This window comes from Chiloscyllium punctatum, chromosome 10, assembly GCF_047496795.1.
Source record: "Chiloscyllium punctatum isolate Juve2018m chromosome 10, sChiPun1.3, whole genome shotgun sequence".
In the NCBI taxonomy this organism is placed as follows: domain Eukaryota; kingdom Metazoa; phylum Chordata; class Chondrichthyes; order Orectolobiformes; family Hemiscylliidae; genus Chiloscyllium; species Chiloscyllium punctatum.
The window spans coordinates 76,242,442-76,261,708 of NC_092748.1; the positions used below are offsets into that span (position 1 = coordinate 76,242,442).

The 19,267-nt window shown below is 39.9% G+C and overlaps 1 protein-coding gene across 2 annotated transcripts in view; it reads right to left on the bottom strand.

The window, feature by feature from the left end:
* lmln (leishmanolysin-like (metallopeptidase M8 family)) overlaps positions 1-19,267 on the bottom strand; it is an 82,972-nt gene that overhangs the window by 56,863 nt on the left and 6,842 nt on the right. For both annotated transcript variants that reach the window (XM_072579592.1, XM_072579593.1), the window contains exons 2-5: positions 10,545-10,642; positions 10,414-10,444; positions 5,959-6,041; positions 3,559-3,676 (exon numbers count right to left, since the gene is read on the bottom strand). In XM_072579592.1, the coding sequence (XP_072435693.1) occupies positions 3,559-3,676; positions 5,959-6,041; positions 10,414-10,444; positions 10,545-10,642 (330 nt within the window). The remainder of the gene's footprint in view (positions 1-3,558; positions 3,677-5,958; positions 6,042-10,413; positions 10,445-10,544; positions 10,643-19,267) is intronic.

Sequence of the window (19,267 nt, forward strand, 5' to 3'; positions counted from 1 at the left end):
ACAAACCTATACAGCACTATCAGCAAATGCTCCCTAAACAACCTCGATATTACTGTCATGCATGTTGCTGAGAACATCTGTTCCCAATTTAGGCACCCCAGTTCCTGCCTAATAGCATTGTAATTCCACTTCCCTCAATTAAATACTTTCCCATACTATCTGCTCCTAGCTCTCACCATAACTATAGAAAAGGTCAGGGAGTTGTGATCACTATCACCGAAATGCTCTCCCACCAAGGGATCTGACGCCTGGGCAAAGCACCAAATCCAATATGGGCGCCCCTTTCCTCGGCCTATCTACATATTATATCAGGAATCTTTCCTGGCCACACCTGACAAAAAATGCTCTATCCAAGCTATTTGAACTAAGGAGGTTCCAGTCGATATTGGGGAAGTTAAAGTTACCCATGACAACAACGTTGTTAATCCTGCACCTTTCCAAAATCTGCCTCCTAATCTGCTCCTGCGTCTCTGTTGCTACTGGGGGGGTCTGTCGAGAAGTCTCAATAAAGTGATTGCTTCTTTCCTGTTTCTGACTTCCACCCATACGGATTCGGTGGACAAACCCTCTTTGGAGACCTCCCTTTCTGCAGCTGTGATACTACCTCTGATTAGTAATGCCACTCTCCACCTCTCTTACGTCTCTTCCTGTTTCTTTTGAAACATCTAAATCCTGGAACAGTCACCAACCATTCCTGTCCCTGTGACATCCAAGTCTCCGTAATGGCCATAACATCATAGTTCCAAGTACCACTCCATAGTCTAGGTTCATCACCCTTATACCTGATACTTCTTGCATTAAAATAGACATGCTTCAACCAATTACACTGACTGCAAATTTGTCTTATCAACTGTCTATTCTTCCTCACAGACCTTCTGCACCCTATATTTGACTGTTCACTGGCTATTCCATCCTCAGATCCGTGGCTCCGGTTCCAATCCCCCTGCCAAACTAGTTGAAACCCTCCCAAAGAGCTCTACCAAATCTCCCACCCAGGATATTGGTGTCCCTTCAGTTCAGGTGCAATCCATCCTTCCTGTATAGGTCCCACTTCCTGAAGAAGGGCTCATGCCCGAAACGTCGATTCTCCTGCTCCTTGGATGCTGCCTGACCTGCTGCGCTTTTCCAGCAACACATTTTCAGCTAGGTCCCACTTTCCCCAGAAGGTATCCCAATGATCCATGTATCTGAAACCCTCCCTGCTAAATCAGCCCTGCAGCCACGTGTTCATCTGCACTTGATCTCTGTTCCTAGCCTCACTAGCCTGTGGCACCGGTAGCAATCCCGAGATTACTACTCTGCTTGTCCAGCCTTTTAGATTCCAACTTAACTTCCTATATTTTCTTTTCAGGTGCCCCTCCCTTTCCCTACCTATGTGATTGGTAAAGACATGTACTACGACTTCTGGCCGCTCTCCCTCCCCCTTATGAATCCTGTAGACTTGTTCTGAGACATCCATGACCCTGGTACCCAGGAGGCAACATACCATCTGGGAGTCTCGTTTGCGACCACAGAATCTCCTGTCTGTTTCTCTCACCATTGAATCTCCTATTGCTATCGCTCTCTTGTTCTCCCCCCTTCCCTTCTGAGTCACAGGTTGACTAGATTGATCCCACAGATGAGAGTTTGTTGCATGAAGAGAGATTGAACAGTTTAGGCCTATACTCCCCGGAATTTAGAAGAATGAGGGGAGATCAAGTTGAGATTTCAAGATGATAAAAGGTATGGATACAATAGATGTGCAGTGGAATGCGCCCTCTTGTGGAGCATTCTAGGACAAGAGGACCTAGTCTTAGGATAAGGGGTAGCAAATTTAAAACAGAGTTGAGGAGAAACTACTTCTCCCAAATGGTTGTGAATCTGTCAAATTCACTACCCCAAAGTGCAGCGGATGCTGGACCAGTGAGTAAAATTGAGGTGGAGACAGATAGATTTTTAATTGGTAATGGGTTGAAGGGATAAGGAGAGAAAACAGGAAAATGGGAGTGTGGAGCATAACAGCTGTGATCGAATGACAACCCAGACTTAATGGGCTGAATTGCTTAATTCTGCTCCTATATCTTGAGTTTATGAACTTATGAGAAACTCAGCAGGTCTGGCAGCATCATGGAGAGGAAGCAAAGTCAGTGTTTCAGGTCCACTGACCTTTCTTCTGAACGGCACAATTCTGAAGGGACACTAAACCGGAAATGTCCAGTTCTTTAAAATCATTCATTCAATGACAGCGTCACTGGCTAAGCTACCATTTATTGCTCATCCCAGATGGCTGTTAAGTGTCAACCACAATGCTGTGTTTCTGGAGTCACATGTAATTTAGATCAAGTAAGGATAGTAGTTTCCTTCCATAAAGGTGATTAGTGAACTATATTGGTTTTTCCCACAATCATGAGGCAGCACGGTGACTCAGTTAGCACTATTGCCACAAAGTGCCAGGGACCCGGGCTAGATTCCAACCGCGGGCAACTGTCTGTATGGAATTTGCACATTCTCCACGTGTCTGCATGGGTTTCCTCCAGGTGCTCCAGTTTCCCCACAGTCACAAAGATGTGCAGGTCAGGTGAACTGGCTATGCTAAGTTAACCATAGTGTTAGGTGCATTAGTCAGAGGGAAATGGGTCTAAGTGGGTTACTCTTTGGAGGGTCGGTGTGGACTTGTTAGGCTGAAGGGCCTGTTTCCACACTGTAGGGAATCTAATCTAATCATCGATAAGATTCACAGTCATTGTTAGATGTTCAATTCTAAATTTTGATTGAATTCAAATTGAATCCGGATCCCCAGAACATTACCTGGGTTTCTGAATTAACAGTCCAGTGATAATACCACGAGGCTATCGCCTCCCCTGTTAAGATCTGCTGAGTTTCTCCAGCAACGTCTGTTTTTATCTTTGGTCAAATTCTCTTCCACCTCATCTGTTTTGGGAATTCATTTTCTGAACAAATTAAGGTTTTCTGAGTCGCTCTTACAACCAACCTCTCTCATCTCCTACCTTTCATTCTCAGCTCTTCCACATTATCTAGACAACATATTAATCTCAGTGACTGTCCATGAACTGCTTCCTCTGGGCATAACATTGCTCCACCACTTTTCAGCACTCTTCCAGCAGCACTCTTGCTGTCCTCTTCCTTTGTATTACTTTCATCATCTACTGGCACCAAATAGTCTTGTACTTTAACTGCTAAAAGAGGCTTGTAATCCACTTTATGTTATTCCTCTAGCCTGTTCTACTTTGCTTACCTCTACAAAATTTCATTGTGCTCTACCTTCTTACTGCAGTTACCCTACTCCTCCTACCACTGCTCTCCCTTCTTCTGAATCTCTTCTAACTGAGTATTATCTCAGTTCTATTTTAATTATTCGGACCCCCAACTTCATTTGACTGTGCAGCATTACTCTCTATATTCAACATTACTGGATATTAACTGGATTGAAAATAAATTTACTCTCAAAATACTCTCAAAATCAACTCTCAACTCTTGCAAACTAAGATCAATATGACGTACAAAAAGATTAAGCTGACTTCACTAATACATTTCATTCCACAACTGCAGGGGTTTTACCTGTAAATGTTCTTCCGGAACAACTACCGGGCCACATCTTGTAATGGCAGCACAGGCACCTTGACAGTACATATGTGGGTCATCCTTCTTTCTTAAGTACTGATTGGTTGCACATGGCCTTGAGAAAACATTAGCAGTTTAGTTTAGAAAGGTTAATAATAAATGTTAAATACTTAATACATACTCATATGCAGAGTAGAGGAATCTAAATATTAGCAGTTATTTATTTCATCTATATATAATTTTTATTTAGCATTGCTAAATGACAAGTGGACACTGAACACAGTTAATATTATAGAACATAGAACAATACAGCGCAGAACAGGCCCTTCAGCCCTCGATGTTGCGCAGACCTGTGAACTATTCTCAGCTCGTCCCCCTACACTATCCCAAAATCATCCATGTGCTTATCCAAGGATTGTTTAAATCTCCCTAATGTAGCTGAGTTGACTAGATTAGCAGGTAGGGCATTCCACGTCCTTACCACTCACTGCGTAAAGAACCTGCCTCTGACATCTAACTTAAATCTATCACCCCTCAATTTCTAGTTATGCCCCCTTGTACAAGCTGACATCATCATCCTAGGAAAAAGACTTCCACCGTCTACCCTATCTAATCCTTCGACCATCTTGTATGTCTCTATCAAATCCCCCCTTAGCCATCTTCTTTCCAATGAGAACTAACCAAGTCTCTCAGCCTTTCCTCATAAGATCTTCCCTCCAGATCAGGCAACATCCTGGTAAATCTCCCCTGTACCTTTTCTAATGCTTCCACATCCTTCCCGAAATATGGGGGCCAGAAATGTACACAGTATTCCAAGTGTGGCCGCACCAGCGATTTGTATGGTTGCAAAGTTGTATAGTTGAATTGTTCAATTGAATTGCAGTTAATGATTTAAACAGATGAATCTTACATTAGTCTATGTTACAAAAATACAAAAGGAATGTATTTCGACTGAGATGCATTTGTATTCATAATGGTGAGCATGTCAGCGATGGTGAACAAAACACTGTCTACTTTGAATATACAATTCAACATTAAGCACTCACAGGTCGGGTACAGAACAGTTAATTGCAGATTAAATCTCTCTTTCTGCACCCTAACAATGTGTCTTGACCCCTCTTCAGCAGAGACGCCAGTTTCAATACATTTCCATTTGCAACAGCTGCTAACCTAAGAATGCCAAGTTAGAACAGTGTCACAATAACTAGTTTGACTGGAAGCATCCAAACTCATTTAATTTAAGATTTTTTCCAGCCAGTAGACGTAGAGGCTTCTCATACTGTTAATGTGGCTTGGATGTGAACTCAGTTCCCATTAAGTGAAAAGCTAGCATTGCTGCACTTCATCCTGCAATCTAGTTAAAAATGAGTAATTTTCCAGATGGCAGACTATTACTAGTGGTGTACTGCAAAAGTCAGTGCTTGGATCCCAGCTATTCACTATATAGGTGACCTTGCAACAGAACTAAATGTAATATTGTCCAAGTTTGCTAATGACACAAAACTAGGCAGGATTGAGAGTTGTGAGGAGGATTTAATGAAATATCTGGGCAATCCCAGCAAGTTGAGTGTGTGGACAAACACATAAAATGTTCAGTATAACGCGGATAAATGTGAAGTTATACGCATTAATGTGAAAAACTGAAAAGATTATTAAATAAAAATTATACACAAAAATATGGATATAAAATGGGATCTGGGTGTCCTTGTGAATCAGTTAATGAAAATAAATAGACAGTTGTAGCAAACAATTAGGAAGGCCATCATCACCAGAGGAGTTTAGGAGTAGGGATGTCATACTGCAATTATAGAAGGGCTTGGTGAGACCACAACCAGAATATTGAGTGCAGTTTTGGATTTCATACCTAAGGGAGGACATCCTTGTCACAGGAATGCAGCAAAGGTTCATTAGGCTGTTATTAGGGATGGCAGGACATTCAAATGAAGAAACATTGGTTTGAGTGCATCTGTATTCCTCAGAGTTGAGAATAATGAGAGGGGATCTGATTTTAAACATATGAAGAGTGGATGCTTGCCCCGGCTGGGGAGTCTTGAACCAAAGATCACAGCCTCAGGATACATGACTGAGATGAAGGAACTTTTCTGTAATTTCATGACCACAGAAGGATGTGGAGGCCAGATCACTGACTGAATACAAGAAAGAGATTGATAAAGTTTTGGACATTAAAGGGGTATTAAAGGATATGGAAGAGAAAGTGGGAATATGGCATAGAGATGAAGGATTAGCCATAATCATGTTGAATGTCAAAGAACCTTCAAAAGGGCCAAATGGGCCACACCTGTTCCTAACTTCTATGTTTCCAAAAATACTCATTCTTTTTCTAAAATCAAAAACTTTAAAATGGCAGATTATAAAGACAACAGATTCTCACCATACCTGTTAAGCAGAATTGGACCAACAACTTTACGAACTTGGAATGTTTCTTGTAAATATTTAATCGCTTTTGGGAACAGTTTATTCTAACATGGAAAAGAAACAGCAATAAATAGTCATTTGGCAGGACAGAACTTGAGAATTGCTAAAATCAAAGACACATTTTGTTGAAGTTTTCATCTAGTGCTCAGCAGGACAATTTACAAGAATACTAACTCAAGGGCAAAGGCAATATTTATATGGAATGAAAGGAGAGTGTTGATTCGTTGGCAATTAGACTCTGGTAAAGGCATGCCACAGAGAATGCACAAATTAACATCGAAAATAATCTCTATTTCCTCTTATTCCTAATACTAAAGTAAAATACTAGATCTCAGACTATAAACATCAGCTCAATATTGCAACATAATTGAGATTTTGTTTGGCAATAGCTCAGCAATGTCCCAGATCGTAATTCTGGAAAAAATGCTGAAGTAGATATCAAGCTGAATATCCTTATCACCTGTAATTCTTCAATTAAAACATTGATTCTATAATTTCAATTAGCAGTTTGGCTCAAACACTAGAAAGTAATTATAAATATGAAAAAAAACTCAATGTATAAAAGCTTAAAAAATATTTACATAGTTTATATAGGCTTTTATGTAATCAGCACGCATTAGTAATTTGCCTAGCAGAATTATATTGTATGTAAAGGTCATCACCAGCAAAGATATCCAAACTTATAAACTGTCAGGAACAAATTGGGGAATAATAAATCAGGAATTTCAGGATTTAAAGTAATTTTATTGATCTAGCATAGGAAACTGTATTTTTTGCAGATTTTTGTTGATTTTGTATTTATTAATACATTTAATCTCGTTCGTTGTATCCAAAACTTAGTAGAATCTAATTATGTAGAATGCACAGAACTATATTTCCCTTTTTATTAAAAAGGTATGACAGAATAAAATAATTTAATAACAGCAAAATACACAAATTTTAAATACTGACTTTACATATCAAAACGTACTCATTTACAAATTGCATTGAGCTCTGAAAGAAATCAGTTTGCAACAAGACAGCATGAGGTAGCTACTCAGTTAGAAGTTGCAACTAGCAGGTTTTTTTGGGATGTAGGTTTGCTCGCTGAGCTTGAAGGTTCATTTCCAGACATTTCGTTACCCGACTAGGTAACCTCTTCAGTAGGCCTAAGACAAAGCATTGCTGAAAATTCCTGCTTTCTATTTATATGTTTGGGTTTCTTTGGGTTAGTAATGTCATTTCCTGTGGTGTTCCTGTTCCTGTTCCTTTTCTCAGGGGGTGGTAGATAGGGTCTAACTCAATGTGTTTGTTGATAGAGTTCCGGTTGGAATGCCATGCTTCTAGGAATTCTTGTGCATGTCTTTGTTTGGCTTGTCCTAGGATGGATATGCTGCCCCAGTCGAATTGGCGTCCTTCCTCATCCGTATGTGAGGATACTAATGAGAGAGGGTCATGCATTTTTTGGCTAGTTGGTGTTCATGTATCGTGGTGGCTAGTTTTCTGCCTGTTTGTCCAATGTAGTATTTGTTACAGTCCTTGCACAGTATTTTGTAAATAACATTAGTTTTGCTTGTTGAATGTATAGGGTCTTTCAAGTTAATTTGCTGTTGTTTTAGTGTGTTGGTGGATTTGTGGACTAAAATCATGCCAAGGGGTCCGAGTAGTCTGGCAGTCATTTCCGAGATGTCTTTGATGTAGGGGAGAGTGTTTTGTCTGCTTGTTTGGGTTTATTGCTGAGAAATCAGCAGACTGTGTTCATTGGGTACCCATTCTTTTTAAATACATGGTGTGGGTGATTTTCCTCTGCTCTGGGTAGTTCCTCTGTGCTGCATTGTGTGTTGGCTCATTGAAATAATGTTCTGATGCAGCTTTGTATGTGGGTGTTGGGATGATTGCTTCTGTAGTTAAATATTTGGTCCGTATGTGTTGTTTTCCTGTAGACGCTGGTTTGAAGCTGGAATGAACTTGAAAGACCCTATACAGACAACGAGCAAAACTAATGTCATTTACAAGTTCATAATGTTGACATCACACTATGTCTTCCAAGTTTAGAAAAATAGCATTTATACTACAGTTTTTGACTTAGACAAGTCTTTTAGAATACAGCACGAGTGAGAAGAGGTTTTAAATGCGAAGTATAAGAATCAAACATAAAATGTCAGTTGAGATGTACAGACATGTTTAAGGATATAAAGAAAGCAATAAAGTTAAATAAATTTGCTAGCTAACATCAAGAGTGGAAAACGTCTGTTTGCTAAAAAAAGTAAGCAGTATCATGATTGAAAAACTAACTATCTGACAAGGAAATAGAGTTAATAGGGAAATTTAAACAAAATCCTAATTGTTCTAGCTACATGGAATCTTTCCCTGTGAGCTTTCCCTGTTTATTTGCTCACTACTCAACATTGCAGAACATGTTTCACTCATAATCCTCAAGACTGACCTTGTGTGCCAATATAGTTAAATATACACTTCACCACATGAATATTTTCACAAAACATAACGATGATAAAAATGCAAATTCATTGAAACAAATGAAAAGATCTTTAATTAGCAGCCACATAATAATAAAGTAATATAGAGATGAGGATCTGAGAACTGTGTTATATTTTCCACTTGCCATAAAACAAAGTTGTTATAAACTTAACTCAAAATTTGCAATTTTCTTATCATTCACCTGTGACAGATCCATATCTTTTTTCACAGTTTTTGAGCACATTGTGTTTGTATAAGATTACTTGTTTAAGTTATCTTCTGTAAGAAATTCGGGGTTCTCATTTTTCCAATTTCTTTTTGCCAAGTTTGAAACTTTAAATAAATTTAGTTCAGACAACTTCAAATCTCTCTCTCGCTATGTCCAAACATAAACAAACAATCTCTAACAAACAACAGCAAAACACAAATTAAAGATAAAAGTTATAATGAATACCAGGTCTCTTACAACCAGTAAAATATAAGCTGACCTATAGTTTGGGGTAGGCAAGAGGGCTATAATTATTCTGAAATTGAATAATTGCATTGTATCCATTAGTAGTGTTTAGGGAAACAGAAGGGTCTCTTCTTCCATAGTGTAAGCTGAATCTGAGTTGGTGCCAGGCAAGGAGGCAACACTTATTTTGACATACTGAGTAGCTGTGCCATGTCAATTGGCTAGAAAGATTCAAATGGTTAACTGACAAAGGAACTGCCAGCTCTTAGAAATAGACCATATCAACACAGAGATGAGGGTAGTTTGTCCTCATCAGCTGGCAGCATTCAACCATCGGCTGTCTTCTTCAGATGGATGGTGGTTCAAAAAGGAGGAAGGCCCAAAGAGTCCCTTAACACTTCAGCTAGATAGTAGGTTTCTGTCTTCACAAATTTAATAAAATTGATGCACTCTATGCCAACTCCTTGCTTGTGTATTGGTACCAGTGAATTATTTGGAATATTTTTTCCTGTCTAATTAACCAATGTATCATATCTAAAATGCTGCATCTGCTTACGGATGGTCTATTGCCTACATTTGGCAACTGTGGTCCCAAACTGCAAAATCTTACACTACTAATAACTTATCTTAATTACATTAAAGTTCAATGGTATTAATAGTTAATGAAAACTGAAGTGTAAATGAACCATCACAAGGAGAACATTGTTTCAAGGTGAAAATGTTATCTGGTTTTATACTTGCCATGTACATACTCTATTAAATGGTTAAACAAACTTTAATTTTTATTCCATCATTTGTATTAGGTAAATTTTAAACTTAACCACTAAAATCTCTCAGGCTGGAAACAGATACTTGCCTAGGAATATTGCCTATACCACCAGACTCTCGAAAGCTAGTTTTACAAATACCGTCAATGATTCTTAGGTTCGTAAAACAAATTATTTTTACTTTAATATCTGTTTATTAATTTTTCATTCATTTTGTTTGATTAATAATTTGACACTTTACTGCATCTAGTTGACTTGATGTGTCATTCATTGTACAATCAAAACATTTCATCCAAATTTGCAAGTAGTGACTTTGAACAATAATTTGAAAACATCAACATCTGGTCAACCCAGAAAAATAGGTGCAAATTTCACCCTTTCTTATTCTGCAGCTTTACTGAGACATAACACTTAGTTTTACGACACCTTAGTCAAGAATAGAAAATGCTAGGAACACACAACACCTACGGAGACAAGGTACTATTAACACAACCCAGGTTTGGCAAAGAACCATTAAGATTAAAACGTTATCAATACATTTCTTTATGTTACAAAGTTAACTGTATTGTTCTTACATTTTAGTGTTATTTTCGATCTGAATGAGACACATTTGGATTTCATTTTGTCTCTTAGAAACAATAATGCCAAATAATGGAATTAAAGTACTGCACATTACAATTTACCATTGAATATACTTTTATAGTTACATATTGTAGAATGCATGAATTTTATACATACCTTAACTAAATGTTTTTTATCCGTGGGTAAACTAGAATATAAAAAAAATTAAAAAGCTATCAATGTTAAGAGTTAAAGTCAGTAATGTTATTTAGTAAATGGCTGTCAAGATGATAAATTATAATACTTACTATTCAATGCTTAAATCGTACACAATTTTTATTCTTAGATGCTGATCAATACTTCTTCTGGTAATTCGACTTGGTTCTAAATATACTTGGTAAACCACCTAAAATGATAAAGATAGCATTGTTTTAAAAAAGGATCAATACTTTTAAATGTTACGTATAAACTTTAACAGGTAGGCCTATCAGCTCTGCACACATAGCTTCATATTTGATAAATGTTTCTTTAATGTCTAATTAAATGAGATCATGCCCTTCAATGTATTTCATAAAAATGATGTGGATGTGCCAGTGTTGAACTGGGGTGGCCAAAGTCAAAAATCACACAACACCGAGTTATAGCCCAACAGATTTATTTGAAACAGCAAGCTTTCAGAGCCAAAAGCTTGTACTTTCAAATAAACTTGTTGGATTATAATCCAGTGTCATGTGAGTTTTAACTTGATTATATCACATGGATTGACCGCCTGCATTGATTATGTGCAGGTTGTGCACTTTTTGAGCAAAATAGAATGTATCTGCAAATATAATTCTGCAAATCCAAATTCACCCCATAGACTTATATGTGTGAGAGTATGAGTGTGAGAGTGAGAGCGAGAGTGTGTGAGTGTGAGTGTGAGTGTGTGCGTGTGTGAGTGAGTGAGAGCGAGCATGCATGTGAGTGCAAGTGAGCTTAAGAGTGTGTGTGCGTGTGTGTGTGCATACATGCTTGGCTAAGTGTCATGAAGTATAAGCCTGTGAGAGGATGTGTGCATGGGTGGGTGTGGGGTGTATGCATGCGTGTATGAGTAAGTGTGTGTGTGAGAGTGTGAGTATATAAGAGTGTGTGTGCATGTGAGTGTGTATAATGTGGTGGGGTCACTGTTGTGTGACATGAACCCAAGGTCCCGGTTGAGGCCAACCTCATGGGTACCGAACTTGGCTATCAGGCTCTGCTTGGCCACTCTGCATTTTGCGTATCCTGAAGTCCATCTTGGCGGATGGTCATTCAAAGATCCGAGGCCAAATGTCCCTGACCATTGATCTGTTCCCTGACTGGGAGGGAACATCCCGGTCTGGTGGCTGTTGCATGCAAGCACACACTCTCATGTGCAATCACACTCATTCTCTCTCCCTCATGTGCGCACGCGCACACACACACACATATGTATACGGGTGAATTTGCATTTGCAGAATTGAATTTGCAGATATATTCTATTTTTGCTCAAAAAGCACATAACCTGCAGGCAGTCAATCCATGTAACATTTATAAATTCCTACTTTGGAAATAGACCCAGTCTGACTCAAGATTGGATAAAGACAGACTCTAACCTCACACTTTTAATACATTGTCTGAGCTGAGATGTCTCTTTTTTGTATAAAACCTCAAGTTATCTCGAGAATGTGACTTTAAAGTAGTTCTGGGATTTACATATTAATGAACTAAAACCTGTAACCTGTCTAAAAGTTGAAAGACTTAACAGCAATCTAGTTTTGTTCAATATATCATTTCAGTTGCATGATACTATAATCTTTTGCTATAAATTCTGTGTTTTGTGATCTTGTCCCACAGCTACCTGATGAAGGAGCAGAGCTCCGAAAGCTGGTGCTTCCAAATTAACCAGTTGAACTATAACCTGGTGTTGTGTGATTTTTAACCTAATCTCTGAGGCCAGTCTTTCCATTTCTTTCTTCGTCTCTCTCCAATCCAGTCACATCCTTGCCTGTATCAATGCTGCTGAGGTGGAGATTGTCAAAAGTGTCAAGTTTCTGGGAGTGAAAATCAACAACAATCTGTCCTTGTCCACCCATATCAACGCAACCATCAAGAAAGTACAACAACATATCTACTTCCTGAGGAGGCTAAGGAAATTCAGCATGTCTGCAAGAATGCTTCCCAATCGTTATAGATATATAACAGTAAGTATCCTTTCTGGATGCATCACAGCATGGTACAACAACTGCCCTTCCAAAGACAACAAGAAACAACAGAATCATTGACACAGCCCAGTCCATCACACAAACCAGTCTTCCATCCACTAAATCATCTACACTTCCCACTGCCTCAGGAAAGTGAGCAATATAATTAAAGACCCCTCCCAATCCGGTTATACTCTCTTCCGTCTGGCAGAAGTATAAAATTTCAACACATGGATGATCAGATTCAAGAACAGCTTCGTCCCCGCTGTTATCAGACTTTTGAACAAACCTCTCAAATCTGATTTCTCTCTCTCTGCAGCCATAACACTGTGTTCTACACTCTGTTCAGCTACCCTGATGCACTTTGTATGATATAATCTGCCTGTACATCACTCAAAAGAACATTTTTCACTGTATTGCGATACATGACGACAATAAATCAAACTCAAACCGTCCTGCTCTCCCAGTGTCTCTGGCCCAGACCATATCTCCCTCTTTCTGTCCGTCTCCGGCCTAGTCTCTACCTTGCTCTCTCTCTACCTGAATTCCATGGTGGGTCTGAACCCAGAACATTACCTTCAGATTATATGTCTTGCAATAATGTCACTGGGTATTGCCTCTGCCCCCTTTTAAAAATTTAAAATTTTTTTAAAGTCATATTCTTCAATCAAGTTAAATCCTGGGTTTTTTACCAACATATCATAATACACCAGTGGAAAGAGGTTTTCCCTAAATAAGGAAACATAGCAAGCTAGAAAGTGGGATACAAGTCCAATCCCAAGTCCCAATTACCTAGTTGTAGAATACTTCTTCCACTTATGGATTCTATCACTTTTCATTCATTAGGTTAACAAAATACAGTGTTACTGAATTTCATGGGAACTGTCAGGATGTACTAAAATTGACTCAAAAAAAACGAACAGATGCAAACATTAGATTGAAAATTGATTTGAAACATTTTACTTCTTGGAAACATCTACACTGAAATTTCTCAAACTTAAAAAATAGAGATGGGATTGCAATTAATGAGAAGCAACAACTTTGATACGGGGATATAAGTGATGCTGCAATTCATTAATTGATGATGCTATGACCTCACTTTTCACCTAGCATCCTGCACTGAGATGTGTCCTGTGTCCATGAGAACAAACATTTGTAGAACTTGGGTTCTGTAAGGATGACAAATAGCTGAAGTAGGGATTGTGCAAAAATATCAGATAGGTAAAATTGTTTAAAAAAAAGCCTATGGCATGCTTGCCTTCATTGGAAGGGGCATTGAGTACAGGATAGGCACGTTATGCTGCAGCTTTATGGAAGTTTACTTAGGGCACACTTGGAATATTGTGTACAATTTTGGTCACCGCACTACCGGAAGGATGTGGATGCTTTGGACAGGGTAAGAAAAGGCTGAGCAGAATGTTGCCTGGTATGGGGATTTTAGCTAAGAATAAAAGTTGGATAGACTGGGTTTGTTTTCACTTCAATGCAGGAGGTTGACAGGGCAACCTGATAGAAGTCTATAAGATTGTGAATGGCATGAATCTAGGGGATAGTATGAGGCTTTTTTCAGGGTGCAGGGGTCAATTACTAGGGGACACAGTCTGAAGTCACACAACACCAGGTTTATTTGAAATCACAAGCTTTCATAACGCTGCTCCTTCATCAGGTGAAGTGGAGGAATGCACAACGGCACAGAATTTATATGCAGATAGATAATGCCAAGATAATTCCAGGTAATTAAGAGCATCAAAAGATAAGTACAAATAGTGTGAGTGGAATGTCGACAGGCTGAATAACAAGTGTTTGCAGGTGATCAAAAATGTCAAACTGTGTGTGTAAAGTATCAACAACTGAATAACAAGTTGTGGGATGATCTATGATCAGATTAATTAAGGCACAGAGATCATTATATAAAATTCAAAAGAAGATGGTGCCAGAGACAAACCAAATGGCTGGACTAACATGATAGGTATAAGAGTCGCATTATGAGGGTCTAACCAAAATAACATGTAATCCAAAACTGTCCAAGCTAATTAAATTAGAGAGATAATAGCAAGTTATCGAGGTGATGGTATTAAAACAGAACAGTAAGGAAGATTTACAACAGAGAACAATACAGCGAAGAACAGGCCCTTCGGCCCTCGATGTTGCGCAGACCTGTGAACTATTCTCAGCGCGTCTCCCTACACGATCCCATCATCCATGTGCTTATCCAAGGATTGTTTAAATCTCCCTAATGTGACTGAGTTGACTACATTGGCAGGTAGGGCATTCCACATCCTTACCACTCTTGGAGTAAAGAACCTGCCTCTGACATCTGTCTTAAATCTATCACCCCTCAATTTCTAGTTATGCCCCCTCGTACATGCTGATGTCATCATCCTAGGAAAAAGACTTCCACTATCTACCCTATCTAATCCTTTGACCATATTGTATGTCTCTATCAAATTCCTTCTTAGCCTCCTTCTTTCCAATGAGAACAGACTCAAGTTTCTCAGCCTTTCCTCATAAGACCTTTCATCCAGACCAGGCAACATCCTGGTAAATCTCCCCTGCAACTTTTCCAATGCCTCCACATCCTTCCCGAAATATGGTGACCAGAACTGTACACAATATTCCAAATGTGGCCACACTAGTGTTTTGTATAATTGCAGCATGACATTGCAGGTCCGGAAATCAATCCTTTTACCAATGAAACCTTATACACCGTATACCTTCTTAACAGCACTATCAATCTTCAGGCAACTTTCAGGGATCTATGTACATGGACTCCAAGATCCCTCTGCACATCCACACTACCAAGAATCTTTCCACTGACCCAGTACTCTGCCTTCCTGTTATATTTTACAGAGAACAGTATGGTGGGGTTACATGAAGTATGACACGAACCCACGATCATGGTTGAGGCTATCCTCATGGATAGTAAACTTGGCTATCCTGCAATGTTGTGTATCTCAAAGGTCGCCTTGGAGGACGCTTACCCAAAGATTGGAGGCTGAATGTCCTTGATCTCTTAACTATGCCCCGAATGGGCGGGAACAGTTCTGCCTGGCAATTACTGCGCTGTATCCATTCATCTGTTACCACAGCATCTGCATAGTCTCGCCAATGTATCATGCAACTCAGGACATACATTCCTACAGCATTTAAGGGAGACTGCGTTGGCCAATTCACATGCATGCGTACTGTGTATGTGGTGGGTGATGTTCCCATGTGTGATGGTCATACCCATGTCAATGATTTAACATGTCTGGCAGAAGTTATTGTGGCAGGATTGTGGTTGCTGTTGTCTTGAACAGTTTGTTGTGAACTTCTGGGGAAGTACTGGAAGACGAAGGGTATTCTATTGGTCGTGTCCCATGTCTGTCTTGAGGAGATTGTTGCGGTTTCTCGCTGTGGCACATTGGAATTGGTAATCGATGAGATCAGCATCACCTCCCATTCTTACGAGGGTGTCTTTCAGTATTTGTAGGTGTGTGTTGCGTTCCTCCTTGTCTGAACAGTTCCTGTGTATAGGGCCTGTCCATAGGGGATGGCTTCTTTTAACACGTTTAGGTTGGAAACTGGAGAAGTGTAGCATTGTGAGGTTATGTGTGGCTTGCAGTGGAGTGAAGCACTGAGGTGTCCATCCTTAATAGAGATGTGTGTGTCCAAGAATGAGTGTGATTCTGAAGAATCCATGTTAAGTCTGATGGTGGGATGCAACTCGTTGATATTGTCATGTAGTTGTTTCAGTGATTCCTCCTATGAGTCCAAAGAAAAAAAATGTCGTCCATGTATCTGGTGTATAGTGTTGGTTGGAAGTCCTGTGCAGCAAAGACATCTTGCTTGAACTTGCGCATGAAGATGTTGGCATATTGGGTTGCAAATTTGATCCCATGGCTGTTCTATAAGTCTGGATGAAGAGCTGTTTGTTGAAGGTGAAGATATTATGGTCAAGGATAAGACAGATGAGTTGTAGGATGACTTTCAGGAATTGGCAGTTGCTGGTGTTGATTACTGAGGCAGATGCAGTGATGCCATCATTGTGGGATGTGTGGTGTAGCGTGCCGAAAATTCCATTGTAACGAGGAATGTTTCTGGTTTGACTAGTCCGTGGGTGCTGAGTTTGCGTAAGAAGTCTGTAATATGGTGACAGAAGCTGGGGGTTCCTTGTACAATGGGTTTCAAGATGCCCTCGACATAGCCAGAGAGAATGTCACACAGGGTCCCATTGCCTGATATGGGCCTGTCGGCGGTACTGATTAGAGCCTTTATATAACCACGAGGGCCAAATATGGTGGTTCAGGAAGTGTTGGTCTGTGTATCGTCAGAAGGTAGTAGAAGTCTCCCACAAGAGATTTATGTGGGATGAGAGCGCACAGATATTCTGAAGGTCTTGATTGTCTGTTGATGTTCTTTGGTTGGATTAGCAGGTTGTCTGTAGTGTTCCTGGTTGTTCAGTTGTCAGTAGGATTCTTTGCAGTAGCCTGTTCCATTGTATATAATGATGGCTCCTCCTTTGCCTTCTGGTTTGATGACAATGTTGTGGATCGTCTTCAGACCATGGGTGGTATTGCATTGCGCTTGGGTGACATTCTGGACTGTCTTGCGAACGCGGCTGATAAGTCTGGCGTTGACACATCTCCTGATAACTTGATCATACATGTCAAGCCTAGGGCAACGGCCTTCTGGAGGGGTCCAAATTGATGACTCCTTCTTTGGTTGCTGCACTGCAGCTTTCTCTGTTGACTATTCTTGTTCTTTTTTAATGTATATATTTGTTGAAAAAATGTTTCACTCTTTTACAAAAAAAACCAACAAGTTATAAAAGTACAAGGTACAGAGAAGTAGAAATAGTATCATACTATGATATTATAGTAAGGTTAACAATAAACTGCCTTGTACTCTTCAAGACATCTCATATTTACTTAAGCCAAATTAGAATAAACTCAAATTAAATAAAATAGCACGAAATTAAATTACAATCCACTAAAATCAAACTACATTGCATTACTCCACTTGCCGCACCTCCACCGAAGCTCCTGTCTATGGAAGCAACAGTTATCATACCCGTATCTACTAGGCCTCTACCACCCCCCCAACCCCATCTTCCCGAACCACCATATATGGCCCTCTTGGTTATATAAAGGCTCAGTACCGCCAACAGGTCCATTAGAAAGGGCCGCCATGATTTATAAAATTGTTCTGTGCTACGGCTCACCATACTGTCAGATAATCTTGAGGATGTACTCCATCACAAGTCTGTGCCACCCTGCAAGACCTGGAGGTTTTTCTGATATTCAATTCATTAGGATGTTCTACCCCGCAGTGTGTAAGAATATTGAATAACCTCTTCCCATGCTCACCAAAACAGGACAGATTCAGTACTCCCAGGAGGAGGGATAGCAGATCTTCCTTTACTTCCATTCCCAGGATCCTCTCCAGCTCATTCACTATGGCACGCGAATCTTGTAGCAAGACCAAAAGCAATGTATAACGGTGCCTATACATTTGGGACATTTCGGAGAAGATCCTTTCTTAAACTTTGCTAAACTTTCTGGCATCGTATGGGCCCTGTGCAAGATCTTCAATTGTATTGCCTGTGCTTTATTGCATATTGAAATTTTCGTTACATTCCCCCATATATCCTCCCAAGTTTCTGATGACATTTCTTCCCCTAACTCCTGATCCAAATCTCATGGAGTTTCTCCATAACCTCCAAGGCGTTTCCTCTCTGCAAATGATATATGGTACTAACTGAGAGAGCGTCCCCACAACGGAGCACTCTTCTTTCTATATCTGACTTGTACGGCTGGTCCAAGAGCGTGGTCTTCTTCTATTTATAATCCCTAATCTTCTATTTATAATCTTTGGACTCATAGGAGGAATCACTGAAACAACTGACAATATCAACGAGTTGCATCCCACCATCAGACTTAACATGGATTCTTCAGAATCACACATCTCTATTAAGGATGGACACCTCAGTACTTCACTCCACTGCAAGCCACAAATAACCTCACGATGCTACACTTCTCCAGTTTCCAACCTAAACGTGTTAAAAGAAGCCATCCCCTATGGACAGGCCCTATACACAGGAACTGTTCAGACAAGGAGGAAAAGGTCCCTATTAGGGAATCTGTATTTCTGACCTAATTGGTTGAAAGACATCAAGACCTCTCCCTCGAATAAATTTCCCAGACAGGAGATTCCCTTACCCTCCCATGCTCTGATGCTGGAATCCATTGACTCTGTTCCAAATCCTGGGGTTCCCACTAATGGGGTGAATGGCAAAGTGTTAAGCAAATTGCCCTCACCCTGCCACATTATCCTCCACGCTTTCATCCGTATTGATAATAAATGGACTCTCACAGTGTCCAACTCCAGATCTCAACTTATCCATAACTGTAAGTTTATGAGGATACATCTTGCCTGCAATGCCTCAACATCAAGCCATATTGTCTTCGAGACTTTATGCACCCATTCGCCAACACATGACAACAGGGTGCCCATTTGATATCTCTTCAGATCCAGGAGGTCCATCCCCGCCATATCCTGTGGAAGTTGCAGCTTGGTAAATTTAATTAGGTGACACCTACGGTACCAAATAAATGATCCAAGTCACCCAGCAAACCTCCGCAGCACCTGTTTGGGTAATAACTATGGGTGCATCCTCATGGGATATAACAACCAACAAAGAACATTCTTTTTAATCAAGGCTATACAACTTAACCATGATATGGGTATTCTCTCCCATTGCTCTAAGTCCTGCTGTATTCTCTCAAACAACCCGTACAAAGTTAGCTCCGTACAGCCGCCAAAAAGGTAGGGGTAATAAACATTCCCAG